This window comes from Trachurus trachurus, assembly GCF_905171665.1.
Source record: "Trachurus trachurus genome assembly, chromosome: 23".
NCBI lineage: Eukaryota > Metazoa > Chordata > Actinopteri > Carangiformes > Carangidae > Trachurus > Trachurus trachurus.
This window is the reverse complement of record NC_139912.1, coordinates 234,979-250,316: the sequence shown is the minus strand read 5'-3', so window position 1 is coordinate 250,316 and position 15,338 is coordinate 234,979. Positions and strand designations below refer to the sequence as shown.

Below are 15,338 nucleotides of genomic sequence, written 5' to 3'. Positions count from 1 at the left end.
CAGAGCAGAGCAGAGTGACTGACAGACCCGTGTTTCAGACCAAACACTCTATAGAAGTGATGTGTTGGTCCCGAAGCCCAAGAACCAACCAGAGAAGTCTTTCGTACAAAAGTAGTAACGTCAGGGCTTCGATGGTCGATAATCTGCCGAGTCGGGGCTTCGATGGTCGATAATCTGCAGAGTCAGGGCTTCGATGGTCGATAATCTGCCGAGTCGGGGCTTCGATGGTCAATGTGCCGAGTCAGGGCTTCGATGGTCGATAATCTGCCGAGTCAGGGCTTCGATGGTCAATGTGCCGAGTCAGGGCTTCGATGGTCAATAATCTGCCGAGTCAGGGCTTCGATGGTCAATGTGCCGAGTCAGGGCTTCGATGGTCGATAATCTGCCGAGTCAGGGCTTCGATGGTCAATGTGCCGAGTCAGGGCTTCGATGGTCAATAATCTGCCGAGTCAGGGCTTCGATGGTCGATAATCTGCCGAGTCAGGGCTTCGATGGTCAATATGCCGAGTCAGGGCTTCGATGGTCGATAATCTGCCGAGTCGGGGCTTCGATGGTCGATAATCTGCCGAGTCGGGGCTTCGATGGTCGATAATCTGCAGAGTCAGGGCTTCGATGGTCGATAATCTGCCGAGTCGGGGCTTCGATGGTCAATGTGCCGAGTCAGGGCTTCGATGGTCGATAATCTGCCGAGTCAGGGCTTCGATGGTCAATGTGCCGAGTCAGGGCTTCGATGGTCAATAATCTGCCGAGTCAGGGCTTCGATGGTCAATGTGCCGAGTCAGGGCTTCGATGGTCGATAATCTGCCGAGTCAGGGCTTCGATGGTCAATGTGCCGAGTCAGGGCTTCGATGGTCAATAATCTGCCGAGTCAGGGCTTCGATGGTCGATAATCTGCCGAGTCAGGGCTTCGATGGTCAATATGCCGAGTCAGGGCTTCGATGGTCGATAATCTGCCGAGTCGGGGCTTCGATGGTCAATGTGCCGAGTCAGGGCTTCGATGGTCGATAATCTGCCGAGTCAGGGCTTCGATGGTCAATAATCTGCCGAGTCAGGGCTTCGATGGTCAATGTGCCGAGTCGGGGCCTCGATGGTCAATAATGTGCTGAGTCAGGCTTCAGGGAGCGATGGGGGTCCAGGGCCCCTGGATGTGCTGAGTCATGGAGCGATGGGGGTCCAGGGCCCCTGGATGTGCTGAGTCATGGAGCGAGGGGGGCCCAGGGCCCCTGGATGTGCTGAGTCATGGAGCGAGGGGGGCCCAGGGCCCCTGGATGTGCTGAGTCATGGAGCGAGGGGGGCCCAGGGCCCCTGGATGTGCTGAGTCATGGAGCGAAGGGGGTCAGTAATGTGCTGAGTCATGCTTGGAGGGCCCAGGGCCCCTGGATGTGCTGAGTCATGCTTCAGGGAGCGATGGGGGGGGGTCAGTAATGTGCTGAGTCATGCTTGGAGGGCCCAGGGCCCCTGGATGTGCTGAGTCATGGAGCGAGGGGGGCCCAGGGCCCCTGGATGTGCTGAGTCATGCTTGGAGGGCCCAGGGCCCCTGGATGTGCTGAGTCATGGAGCGAGGGGGGGTCAGTAATGTGCTGAGTCATGCTTGGAGGGCCCAGGGCCCCTGGATGTGCTGACTCTGCAGCAGCCTCTGCAGCTCTTTGAACTGCTCGACCGTCTGGTCCTTGACGTCGGGGTTGGAGATCTGCAGCCGGATGCTGTCGGTCGACCAGCTCAGTTCTCCAGAGAACATCTCCGTCAGGATGCGGGCCACCACCGGGACCACCTGGGAACGTTACCACGGCAACAACCGGTTAGACATGGAACCACCGTCACCATGGGAACAACAACAGTGTTGGTAATAAAGAATAATAAGCCGTGTTTCCACTACATGGTACCGACTCGGTTCGACTCGGTTCGACTCGACGCAGCCTTTTTGCGTTTCCATTATGTAAAAGTACCTGGAACCTGGTACCCGGTACTATTGTTTTAGTTCCTGCTCGGCTGCGGTTCCAAAACGGCTGAAGCGGAACTAAATGTACTAAATGTACTGAAATGTACTAAAATGTGACGTGTAAACATTGCAGACCGCTGATTGGTCAGAGAGTCGTTAGCAGCGGCCGCGGGTCATCAGACATCACCACATTTCAATAAATAAATGTTTTAAAATGAACAAACTTTGCAAGTCTGGTCACTTTTCCTCTGTCGCTGCCAGCTAACCAGCTAAGCTAAGCTAACCAGCTAAGCTAAGCTAACCAGCTAAGCTAAGCTAACCAGCTAACCATCTAATTTAAGATAACCAGCTAAGCTAAGCTAACCAGCTAACCAGCTAAGCTAAGCTAAGCTAACCAGCTAAGCTAAGACAACCAGCTAAGCTAAGCTAACCAGCTAAGCTAAGATAACCAGCTAAGCTAAGCTAAGACAACCAGCTAAGCTAAGCTAACCAGCTAACCAGCTAAGCTAAGCTAACCAGCTAAGCAGCTAACCCCCCCGGTGTCAGTGCTGCTGAGTCGGACCTGGACCATGATGAGTTTCTTCTCGCGGGGCTTCTGGTCCGGCCAGTCTTCTCCGAAGCAGAAGTGGATCTCGAACGGCGGCGGAGTCGGAGCTTCTCCTCTCTGGAACAGGATCAGACCTGAGGACACAACGTTCCCATGACGACCAGGGGCCAGATTCACTAAACCTTCTTAAGAACAAAAATCTCCTTAAGTGTCTTTTTTTTTCTTAACTTCAGTCTTAAGAAGAAAAAAGAGAAGAAGTCATATTCTCCAAAACAGTTCTTAAGTATTTTCTCAACTTTGTTCTTAAGTTTCTTCTTAAAGGCCCCATGGCACGATGAATGTGATTGTGGTTATTTTTTCTCTGGGCCACATATATAGATGATATAGATGTATATAGATAGACGTATATAGATGATTGACGTATATAGATGATATAGACGTATATAGATGATATAGATGTATATAGATAGACGTATATAGATGATATAGATGTATATAGATAGATGTATAAACTGCCCCGTGCATCAAACTGCTCATAAACGGAGAAACACACACCGCCCATTTGTAGGAACTGTCCCTTTAAGACGCCCTTTAAGGTCTGGAGGGTTCTGACCCGTTGTGGACCTCGCAGCAGAACTCTCCCTCCTCACCAGAACTCTCCCTCCTCCTCACCTTGTTCTGGACCTCACAGCAGAACTCTCCCTCCTCACCAGAACTCTCCCACCTCCTCACCTTGCAGGAAGTCGTTCTGGACCTCGCAGCAGAACTTTCCCTCCTCACCAGAACTCTCCCTCCTCACCTCCTCACCTTGCTGACCCGTTCTGGACCTCACAGCAGAACTCTCCCTCCTCACCAGAACTCTCCCTCCTCACAGCAGAACTCTCCCTCCTCACCTCCTCACCTTGTTCTGGACCTCACAGCAGAACTCTCCCTCCTCCTCACCTTGCAGGAAGTCGTTCTGGACCTCACAGCAGAACTTTCCCTCCTCACCAGAACTCTCCCTCCTCACCTCCTCACCTTGCTGACCCGTTCTGGACCTCACAGCAGAACTCTCCCTCCTCACCAGAACTCTCCCTCCTCACAGCAGAACTCTCCCTCCTCACAGCAGAACTCTCCCTCCTCACCAGAACTCTCCCTCCTCACCAGAACTCTCCCTCCTCACAGCAGAACTCTCCCTCCTCACCTCCTCACCTTGTTCTGGACCTCACAGCAGAACTCTCCCTCCTCCTCACCTTGCAGGAAGTCGTTCTGGACCTCACAGCAGAACTCTCCCTCCTCACCAGAACTCTCCCTCCTCCTCACCTTACAGGAAGTCATTCTGGACCTCACAGCAGAACTCTCCCTTCTCACCAGAACTCTCCCTCCTCACCTTGCAGGAAGTCGTTGAGGCTGAAGACTCGTATCTTCTTCTCCCGCTCCATGGGGTTCGGCGGTCCCGGTTCAGTTGTTCCGGGTCCGGACCAGAACACTTTGCACTGGCAGAGCCTCACGGCGTAGATGTCCTGCTGGCAGATCTCCAGGATGAGGCCGCGCTCCATCACGTCCAGCAGCGCCTCGGTGTAGAACCGCTGCTTCTGGTTCTGGATCTCCGTCGCCCCCGGCAACAGGACCTGCTGCAGGCCGACCGGTCCGAACAGGTCGACCTGCTGCGGCGTCGGCTCCAGGTGTCCGTAGTAGAGCCGGCAGCCCTGAGGGTTACTGACGGTCAGAGAGCCCGCGGTCCGGCCGCGGTACTGGAACTTCAGGTCCAGGTCTGTTACTATGGCAACGGAGACAAGAGACGGTTTCCATGGTGACGCCCTGCAAACATCCTTCTCACTTTAAACGTTAACACGAGCGCCGCCGGAGGACGCTATCTAAGCAATATATCACTCCAGTCCGTGGTCTCTGCTCATTCTACCACTCTAACTGGCTAAAGGCTAATGCTAAGCTAACAGTGGTCTATGCTCATTCTACCACTCTAACTGGCTAAAGGCTAATGCTAAGCTAACAGTGGTCTATGCTCATTCTACCACTCTAACTGGCTAAAGGCTAATGCTAAGCTAATAGTGGTCTATGCTCATTCTACCACTCTAACTGGCTAAAGGCTAATGCTAAGCTAACAGTGGTCTATGCTCATTCTACCACTCTAACTGGCTAAAGGCTAATGCTAAGCTAACAGTGGTCTATGCTCATTCTACCACTCTAAGGGGCTAAAGGCTAATGCTAAGCTAACAGTGGTCTCTGCTCATTCTACCACTCTAACTGGCTAAAGGCTAATGCTAAGCTAACAGTGGTCTCTGTTCATTCTACCACTAAGAGGCGTTGTTCCCCCTCAGAGTGGTAGAATGAGCAGAGACCACCTGGAGGACTGGAGTGATATAGCTTTTATAAACCGGTTACCAATAACAACAATATGAAAGAGGACATGTAGTTTTCTTCAAGCAGAATAAAAATCTGTTCCCAGCTGTCCAGACGTTAGCTCCAAGTAGCTCTGTCACTGCTCAGTCCCCTCTACCATTGTTAACCCTCTGGAGGTCAAAGTTCACCTTCAACATGTCAATTGACCTTTCGCAAAAGCTCCGCCCCCCTTAGTTACCGTTGCTAGCCCGACAAGCTTCTCAACGCTGCCCGAGTGTCAACAGTGTTTTTATATTGAGCGTCTTGAGGCATCAGAGTCTCAGAGCCATATGAGCGCTATATTTATGAATATTAATAATCACTAAACATTCTGACACCACTACAGAATCACGTGGTCACAATGTAAACATAATGATGATCAAAATACGGCTTTTATCGATTCATAAATTGCATCATGTGGCGCATCTGCAAGAGAATACGGGACGTGGTGTTTGTGTCGCGGACCGAGACCAGAGCTTCTTCTTTTCTTTTTTTCTCCCACCGAGAGGATTCAATCTGTGGAAGTACACTATAGTAGGCTACAGTATTTCCTCATACGTACAGCTCCTTCTGTTTTTTAAAATTGTCGCAAATACACCGCTGCATGTCTTCTGTTCATTCATCTCCTCATAGCGCTGTTTGTTATTGACATTTACACACACAGAGCGAGAGAGAGAGAGAGAGAAGTGCGCATGCTGCAGCAGTGAAAGTTGTAAGGTCCGATCGCCCCCCCCCCCTTAAAAAAAAATCCTAGAGGAAACAGTAATAGTGAGTGATTTGGGATACAGCCCTAGCTTACCTTGGAGCAGATGGAGGCTATGCTATGTAGCCTATGCTTGTTTATTTTCATGACATTTAGCTGGGAGTGGGAGAAGGGTCCGGCTGCAGGGTGGGGAGGGGGCTTCCACACGGTTTGACCCATTGTAGGCACCTCTCCTGTTGTGTTTTCAGTCTTGGGAGGGGAAAGAACACGACTCCCCCAGCCAAACTCTTCAGGTAACTACTGTCCGACAATACACTTTGCTTGTCGGAGGTCCGCAGCTTGTCGGACCTTGTTTACATAGTAACGGTTGCTATGATGTCTGATTGGACAATGACCGTTCGGGGCGGGGTTTTGCGAAAGGTCAATTACACTACTTTACTACATTTTTAACATCCTAAAAACATCGACTGTCTTTGGCTGCAACAGTCCGTTGTCATGGATACATGACAACAACTTCCATTCATACCAGTCATACGTGCCTGAGGCGGAGTGATAGCCTACGCTGTGATAAGGCTTTAGAATAGTAGCCGTGGTATATGCTCATTATACCACGGTTAACAGCCAATCAGATCGCTGGATTTCACCTTTATGTTTTATAAAGGAGGTTTTAACGGTGTCGTTACTCACGAGGAACGCTGCTCAGCAGGTCGTACTTGCATGCCGCTGCCGCCGCCGCCGCCGCCACCGCCACCGTCGGCGTCTGGTCCTGGTCCGGGGTCTCGACCCTCATGGTGGCGTCCATCAGGTCTGGAGCCGCGGTCGCCGTGGGAACGCCGCCCATCAGCGGTCCGAAGCGGCTCGGCTCGGAGTGGCCGGCGAAGGGGGCGGAGTCACCGATCCTGAAGGGGGCGGAGTCACCGATCCTGAAGGGGGCGGAGTCACTGATCCTGGGGTCTGACGAGACATGACGTCATCAGATTACATCATCATCATCAGATTACATCATCATCATCAGATTACATCATCATCATCAGATTACATCATCATCATCAGATTACATCATCATCATCAGATTACATCATCGTCACATGACCAGCAACCAGACTGATACACATCTGTTCAAAGATTGTGGGTCAAACTTTGGAGTCACATCTTCAAGCAGCATAAACACTAAAAGAATGTTGTCTGTAATATCTCATCTGACCTATTCTCTCTCACGTGTTATTGGAGGAAGATCAGCTGCTGCCATCAAACAGGAGGTTTAGAGACTGAACAGACTGAGGAACTCTTCTGTCCCTCAGTCTGTCAAACTGTTGTTTTATTTATGTTTTATTTGTTAGGATCCCCATTAGCTGCTCTAGAAGCCGCTCGTCTTCCTGGGGTTTCACAGTTAAAACCAGTTTACATTTAAACATTAATCTGCAATCACAACATAAAGACAAGTCAACTAAATCTTACATTAGGCTAAATCTGTACCATCAGATTATCATCCACATCAAAAAACCTGTGTAAGACAACTCCGATGTACAGCAGTTATAAAATAAAATAAAAAGAATAAAATAAGAGGGTAAAACAAATGAAAATGACAACAAGAGACCCTCTTACGCTACATAAGACCCTTTATGTGTATGTGTGTGTGCATGTGTATGTGTGCGTATGTTATTTTACAGATATGAAATTCCAAGATATTTTTTTATTTGCTTTTTGAATGTTAGTTTGTGTGTGAGTTTAGTTATTGACAGTGGTAAAGGAGCAGTTCCATGTTTTCATTGATCTGTATTCTATTTTGTGCTTCAAAAAGTTGGTGTTTGGTTTAGAAGCGTGAACCGGCCTTGTGTTGCCTGTCTGGTGGCGTGTGTACTGTATAGGAATCATGATTGTGTTTTAACTGATTGTATTGATATAAAGGTGTTTTAACTCATTGAGTGCCAACCACGTAATTTCTCGTTTTTCGTTCCCATGCGTTGAGTGCCAAAAAGGAGATTTTTCGTTTTTTGCTTTTTTTTTAAATTATGAAAATAGACACTTTAATACACATTATATGTAAATTTGGGGACTCTACGACGAGGAGAACTGAAATAGATGACGATCAAAGTCACATGACAGCTCATGATCTGGAAGTTTTTATCATAACTCGGCTTCTGCAAACGAGTTCTGCATGCAGATGCAGCAGCTGCTCTGCTCTCACCTGCGCTGCTGCTCCAGCTGCTCGAGCTGCTCGGAGCTGAACCAGGAAGCTCTCAGCCGACAGTCCGCCCGGTCTTCAGCTGGAGCAACACCGTGTCCTCCCCAAAGTCCTCCCGCGGTAAAATCTGATGGTCTCTGGACCAAAGCAGACCGGCATCACCGACCCGTACCACAGAAGGACCGCGACCACCGGCGGGACCGGTCTTCCCGAGCCGCGGTGGCCGACAGACCCTCACGCTCCGCGGGGAGAAGCTGTGACACGGCACGGTGCGTCTGTGTTATTGTTGTTTAGTGGCGCCCCCCCCGCCCCCGATGGTGGTTTTGTGAATAGAACAACAACTGTTGTATATATTTATCTTATACGAGCCCTTTGATCCAGAAATGCGAGTGTCAGAAGAGCGACAGACACAAACAGAGCACCTTTCATAAAAGACGCTCTATCTCCTTTTCAAGAAAAAAAGGAGGGATTTTGGTGAAACCCAGCCATGTTTAGCTTGACTTTTCTCAGGAACGGAGGCACGTAGAAACAAACGGTTTGTGGCTACTTGACGCATTAAGTTAAACCTTTCAATTGAGCTACAGTATGTGTTGGTGGCAATAATATAGAATACACTATGGCTCTAAAATAAAAAGTCAAAAATGGTCTAAATTGCCGGTACACTTGACTAAAACTTTGGAAAGGAGCGCGGCACTCAATGAGTTAAACTGTAATGTTTTCCATATTGAGAGAAGTACTGCAGCATCGACTCCTCTACTTTTAACCATTGTAGACAGGAATGTTGTTGATGCTGTTATTGTATGGGCACTGCAGAGCAAGAGTTTGGTCTCTAAGTCGACTAGACCCTCTAGTTCATGTACAGACTGAGCACTGGCTGTTGCACCAAAGACACGTTGTAATGTTGGATTGATGTTGTGAATGGAGTTAGGAGGTAGTGTGTGTGTTTCTTTAAATGTGACCTTTGAGGGAAACATTTATGCTTTTCTGTAAATGTCTGTTTTTGGTATTGTGTTATTATTTGTGTGAAACCTTGGACGTCATGGGGACGCAAGACACATTCCAGAGTGATCTGACAATAAAGTGTAATCCTATCGTAATCTTATCTCATGACACCATCCACCTGGTTTCCATGGCGACGTGCGGCGCGGCGACTCACCGATGCTCAGGTCCATGAGGTTCGGCATCTGGAAGGAAACAGGAAGATGAGGTGAGAAGAGAAGAGAGAAGAGACAGAGAGAGAAGACGTTTTACCTGCTGCTGCGTCCTCACCTCGTCCTCGTCCTCGTCCACGTCCACATCCACCTCCACGTCCACGCCGTCTGAAACACAAACAGGAAGTCAGAACAACATGAAACTAGAAGGCACATACAAGAAAATAACTGAAAGAAGGAGGTTAAATGGAAAGCAACTGGACTTAGTTATTTGTCTAGAAGACGTTTCACCTTCATCAGTTCATGTAGCAGCTGACCAGTCCCAGCCTGGTCAGCTGCTACATGAACTGATGAAGCCTCTTGGATGAAGGTGAAACGTCTTCTAGACAAATAACTAAGTCCAGTTGCTTTACATTTAACCTCCTTTGAAATACTATGACCTGGACAAATGAGAATATGCACCGGCTTATTAAAAGAAGGAGAAAAAAAAAGGAAAAAGGGAAAGGACACTATATCATTGCATGTGTTAGAATCGTGTTGGTAGAAAGATAAATAAATTAATGAGTACATTTATATATATACACACAGAGATACATATAAACGTATGTAAAGGTCTGAATGAGTAAACTAAAGATAGATAAATCTTCAGTTCAGCTTATTCTCCAGCTGTAGCTCCTCTTTTCTAAAGCCAAGTAGAACAAGGTTTATCCCTTTTCCATGACCAGGCTCTACATCTTTAGGAAGTCAGGTGGTTGTTGTAGATGAGCTGTCACCATGACGACGGCGGCGGCGGTCACCTGCGCTCCCCGGCTGCTCCAGGACCTCGTAGATCTTGTACGGCTGCAGCGGCGTCTCCTTGGTGCCGTCGTACTTCAGCTGGAACTCGCGGCTCTTGTTCAGAGCGCAGCGGAGATTGGCTTTCCACTTGGCCGGGTCGGGATCGTCCACGCCGTCCTGGAACTTCCCCGTCGCCACCGCCCACGCCTAAGAGACGCAGCGCAGGGGTTAACACAGCAGGACGCCTGCAAGACGCAGCGCAGGGTTTAACACAGCTAGACGCCTGCAAGACGCAGCGCAGGGGTTAACACAGCTGGACGCCTAAGAGACGCAGCGCAGGGTTTAACACAGCTGCACGCCTAAGAGACGCAGCGCAGGGTTTAACACAGCTAGACGCCTGCAAGACGCAGCGCAGGGTTTAACACAGCTAGACGCCTGCAAGACGCAGCGCAGGGGTTAACACAGCTGGACGCCTGCAAGACGCAGCGCAGGGTTTAACACAGCAGGACGCCTGCAAGACGCAGCGCAGGGTTTAACACAGCTAGACGCCTGCAAGACGCAGCGCAGGGTTCAACACAGCTGGACGCCTGCAAGACGCAGCGCAGGGGTTAACACAGCTGGACGCCTAAGAGACGCAGCGCAGGGGTTAACACAGCTGGACGCCTGCAAGACGCAGCGCAGGGGTTAACACAGCTGGACGCCTAAGAGACGCAGCGCAGGGTTCAACACAGCTGGACGCCTGCAAGACGCAGCGCAGGGTTTAACACAGCTGGACGCCTGCAAGACGCAGCGCAGGGTTCAACACAGCTGGACGCCTGCAAGACGCAGCGCAGGGTTTAACACAGCTGGACGCCTGCAAGACGCAGCGCAGGGTTCAACACAGCAGGACGCCTGCAAGACGCAGCGCAGGGGTTAACACAGCTGGACGCCTGCAAGACGCAGCGCAGGGTTCAACACAGCTGGACGCCTGCAAGACGCAGCGCAGGGTTTAACACAGCTGGACGCCTAAGAGACGCAGCGCAGGGGTTAACACAGCTGGACGCCTGCAAGACGCAGCGCAGGGGTTAACACAGCTGGAAGCCTGCAAGACGCAGCGCAGGGGTTAACACAGCTGGAAGCCTGCAAGACGCAGCGCAGGGTTTAACACAGCTGCACGCCTGCAAGACGCAGCGCAGGGTTTAACACAGCTGCACGCCTGCAAGACGCAGCGCAGGGTTTAACACAGCTGGAAGCCTGCAAGACGCAGCGCAGGGTTTAACACAGCTGCACGCCTGCAAGACGCAGCGCAGGGTTTAACACAGCTGCACGCCTGCAAGACGCAGCGCAGGGTTTAACACAGCTGCACGCCTAAGAGACGCAGCGCAGGGTTTAATACAGCTGGACGCCTAAGAGACGCAGCGCAGGGGTTAACACAGCATCACTCGTTTTCACTATTAATCGTGGTATTAAAGGATAATTATACCGTTTTTTTACAATCTGGACCTTATTTCTAGTATAAACTCCGATCATTTCCTCCCCCAGATAACTTTGGTGTCATTCCAAGTGGTTGTGATGAAATGAGCTCCAGCCGAGAGGCGCGTATATCCGTATAATGGAGTCTACAGGGCAGCAGAATGCAGCCTCTAAATAACACATTATCTGCAGAGAAACTCCTTCATTTCACCAAGATTTAGTTCTGATAGGCTAGTGCTATTCCCCTCTGAGTCCGGGGTTAGCTGTTATCAACATCCGGGGTCTGTAGGTTGACCTACTGACCTCTGACCTGGATGATGTCATCTCTGAGCTTGTTGCTACCGCTAATGCTACGGTTTGTTTCTGCGTGTTTCTGACTGAAAAAGCTGAACCATGGCCTGATGATGTAGTTTGATCCGACACTAGACTGTTGCTCTAACGTGCCGTTTCTTTAACCCTAGGTTAACCGGATAATAAATTATATATCGTATAGTAGCAGATTACCTACTCGGGTACCCGGGTACTCGGGTAACCATGGTAACCATGGTAACCGTGCACATCCCTAACCAGGACCAGAGCCGCCCGGACAGCGTTCCCGGCGTTCCCACCTTGAAGATGGTGTTCTCCTCGTCTGACGACGGCGTGTGGCGAGTGGCGTGTTTCCATGGGATCAGGAAGAGGCGGTGGTCTGGACCCATCCATCCCAGTCCCGGGTAGCGACCGCTGTCCACCTGGGCCAGCAGCCAGGGCTTCAGCCTGATGCGCCGCGGCTGCACGCTCATGGTCGCCACGGAGACAGGAGGGGGGTTCATGGTCGCTACGGAGACAGGAGGGGGATTCATCTTCTGCCCTACAAAGCAAAAAGGCAGTAACATGAGTTATTATCATTACATGACATTCAAGACATCCTTTGTTATGTGACAAAACATCTCATCTCAAATGTGTCGTTTGGGAGAAAAATGGAAGTTGTTTTTACAGTAACTGCAAAAAGCCCTGAAACAAACAACACTACTGCTCAGGCATACTTTCACCTAGAGACTCCATTTAAACTTTAAACAGTAGACACAAGTCTTGTGTATTGGCATATTACTCCACGTTTTGATAGGTCATATAGTTTTTGATCAATCCCTGATCAATGACCATGATCATTTTTGGAGAAATTATGAGATTATAATGGGTGTGTATTGGACGGAATGTTCGTGTCAGAGTGCGTGACATCATCGGTTAGAGTGGGAGAGATGCCAGAAAAACTCCAGATTTTTTCTCTTTCCACACTCGGCCCGGCCACAATTTACACTCTACACGCATGATTTTTTCAGAATTTGTAGACAAACTTGTCCTGTCACTCATCATCTGCTCAAAATATCAGAGAGACTTACAGAATTTAAACTCAGAGCCTCTAAGTGCGGCCACGTCTGTCTCTGCTCCTCATTGACTCCAATACAAATATTTTCTGAGAGAAGCAGAACGGCCTGATGTTTTAAACCTGCCAGCGTCGCCAAAATATTTACTGTAGAAACACCAAATCGTACCGAAATTTTCAGTAAGTCCTTAGAGCAACGTTGATCTGTGTTTTGTTCTGATAGGAGTTACCGTTTTGTCATGCTAAGCCTAAATGTGAGACCGGTGCAGAGGCAGAAAATGGCTCTTTTTCTCCACGTTTCTGTCTGTCTCAGCCTGCGGGGGCCCCTATCGCCGTGGTAACCTCTTTGATCCTCAGGCCAGAGCTCGTTAACTTCATAAACAATCCACCTGGCGCTCGTTTAAATGTTTATAAACACAGACACAGCTAAATCAGACTGATACAGGATGCAGCTACTAACTAACTATGTGTCAAGTCAGTCACACACACACACACACACACACACACACACACACACACACACACACACACACACACACACACACACACACACACACACACACACACACACACACACACACACACACACACACACAGTTAACCTAATGTGATTACAGCTCCTCCATATCAGTGCTTATAGAAAGATGATCACGTGTCTGTCTGATCAGCTCTGTCTTGACCTTAAGATCGTGGGTTTGATTCCCATGTTGACAGAGATGGCAAAACCGGCAGTAGCCCCGTGGCCCATTCAAAATTTCCCGAGAGGAAATTTTCTAGTTATTATTATTATTATTATTATTATTATTATTATTATTATTATAAGTGGATTCAGCTTCTGTCCTGAGCTTAAAGGGAAACTTCGTTTTTTTTCAACCTGGCCTGTTTTCATATGTGTTTCTGTGAGTGATGGATAGTAGTTTTATTGAGGTGGCTGCAGTATTGAGCCGGGCAGGCAGCCTGCAGCCCATAATACTCTTCAACCAGGCAGGCAGCCTGCAGCCTGCAGCCCATAACGCTCTACCACGGGGCAGGCAGCCTGCAGCCTGCAGCCCATAATACTCTTCAACTGGGCAGGCAGCTGCAGCCTGCAGCCCATAATGCTCTACCACGGGGCAAGTGGCTCCCGTCAGAGTTAACCCTATAAACCTGCATTGTTTTCACACTGACAGGCTCAGATAGTTAAGTGTGGTGTGGTGGTGTGGTGGTGTGGTGGCGTGGTGGTGTGGTGGCGTGGTGAGATCTGGACCCAGATCACAGCAAACAGACGATTACGTCCATTTCTCCTTTCTAGTTTGTTGTCGGACACTCATTGTTACTATCTGAGCCTCAGTGGGTGAACTCTGACGGAGCCACTTGCCCCGTGGTAGAGCGTTATGGGCTGCAGGCTGCAGGCTGCCTGCCCTGTGGTAGAGTATTATGGGCTGCAGGCTGCAGGCTGCCTGCCTGGTTGAAGAGTATTATGGGCTGCAGGCTGCAGGCTGCCTGCCCGGCTCAATACTGCAGTCACCTCAATAAAACTACTATCCATCACTCACATATACAGAGAAACATGTGAAAACAGGTCCCAGGTTGAAAAAAAACGAAGTTGCCCTTTAAGTTTAAATAAAGTTTTCAACATCAACAGTCACATGATCCTGACTCGTTTCTGTTCCTGAAAACGTTTTGGGAAGTTACAGAGTCCTGAACCAGGTCCTGGTCTTAGTCCTGGTTCTGGTCCTGGTCCTGGTCTGAGGTCTGGGACCAGGACCAGCACTAACACCTGACTCGGTTCAGGTGTTTGTGTCCTGACAGACTCACCTGGTCTTAGTCCTGGTTCTGGTCCTGGTCTTAGTCCTGGTTCTGGTCCTGGTCTGAGGTCTGGGACCAGGACCAGGACCAGGACTAAGACCAGGACCAGAACCAGGACTAAGACCAGGACCAGAACCAGGACTAAGACCAGGACCCGGTTCAGGTGTTTGTGTCCTGACAGACTCACCTGGTCTTAGTCCTGGTTCTGGTCCTGGTCCTGGTCCTGGTCCTGGTCTTGGTCCTGGTCTTAGTCCTGGTTCTGGTCCTGGTCTTAGTCCTGGTTCTGGTCCTGGTCTTAGTCCTGGTCCTGGTCTTAGTCCTGGTAATCTGCCCGACAACAGAAGAACGGGGTAAAACTCCTCAGAGCAGTTCTGAGAAAAAAGAGTGTAAAGTCTTGTTGTTGTCCAGTCAAAGTACTGAACTGAGGATTCTGAAAACGGGTTCAAATCCTTGTTCTTACCAGTAGTAGTCTAGTCTAGCTGTGTGAACATATTGAACTCTAACTGAACATTTAACCCTTAGTTCAGAGTTACAGAGTTACCTCTGTCTGTCTGTGCATTCAGGCTAAATACTGTATAAGGTGAAACTCCTATTGGTTCATACTGGCAGCAGCCTGTTGTACAGCAGGGCCTGTTGATCATCTACACACAGGAAGAAAGGAGTAACTAGTTACTGTTCTCTGGTTGTTTCTCCACAGCTTTGGGGAGTTACAGTGAAAACCACCTCAGATATAAATACATCCTAAATAAGACGATGAGTCCAGATATTTCTCCTGATTCATGATGCAGCAGAACCTTTAATGTCCCAGAAATGACTAAATCTCATTTTTTGACACAAAGTGGGTTGAACAGGTGTCTCAGGTGGTCTGAGGTCTGGGACCAGGACCAGCACTAAGACTAACCCGGTTCAGGTGTTTGTGTCCTGACAGACTCACCTGGTCTCGGTCCTGGTCTTAGTCCCGGTTCTGGTGCTGGTTCCCGCCGTTAAAACCTCCGCAGCGTCGCGAGGACAGAGTCAACAAAGTAACGCAGTAACGAGGTGCAGAGGAACGCAG

General features: G+C 49.5%; 1 protein-coding gene across 5 annotated transcripts; it reads right to left on the bottom strand.

Moving 5' to 3' along the window:
- Positions 1-1,366: 1,366 nt before the first annotated feature.
- LOC311006649 (interferon regulatory factor 5-like) lies at positions 1,367-14,602 on the bottom strand. 5 transcript variants are annotated; one of them, XM_083999530.1, is made up of 10 exons: positions 14,472-14,602; positions 14,294-14,335; positions 11,742-11,983; positions 9,684-9,888; positions 9,023-9,072; positions 8,874-8,937; positions 6,256-6,522; positions 3,856-4,245; positions 2,502-2,620; positions 1,367-1,771 (listed from the first exon to the last, which is right to left on the bottom strand). In XM_083999530.1, exons 3-10 carry the CDS (start codon positions 11,973-11,975, stop codon positions 1,586-1,588), a joined length of 1,515 nt encoding a protein of 504 aa, XP_083855656.1. In that variant the 5' UTR covers positions 11,976-11,983; positions 14,294-14,335; positions 14,472-14,602; the 3' UTR covers positions 1,367-1,585. The 5 variants fall into 5 exon arrangements, with proteins under 5 accessions (XP_083855656.1, XP_083855659.1, XP_083855658.1 ...); XM_083999533.1 differs by having other exon boundaries at positions 8,910-8,937; XM_083999532.1 differs by having other exon boundaries at positions 9,702-9,888.
- Between the last annotated feature and the right edge of the window lie 736 nt (positions 14,603-15,338).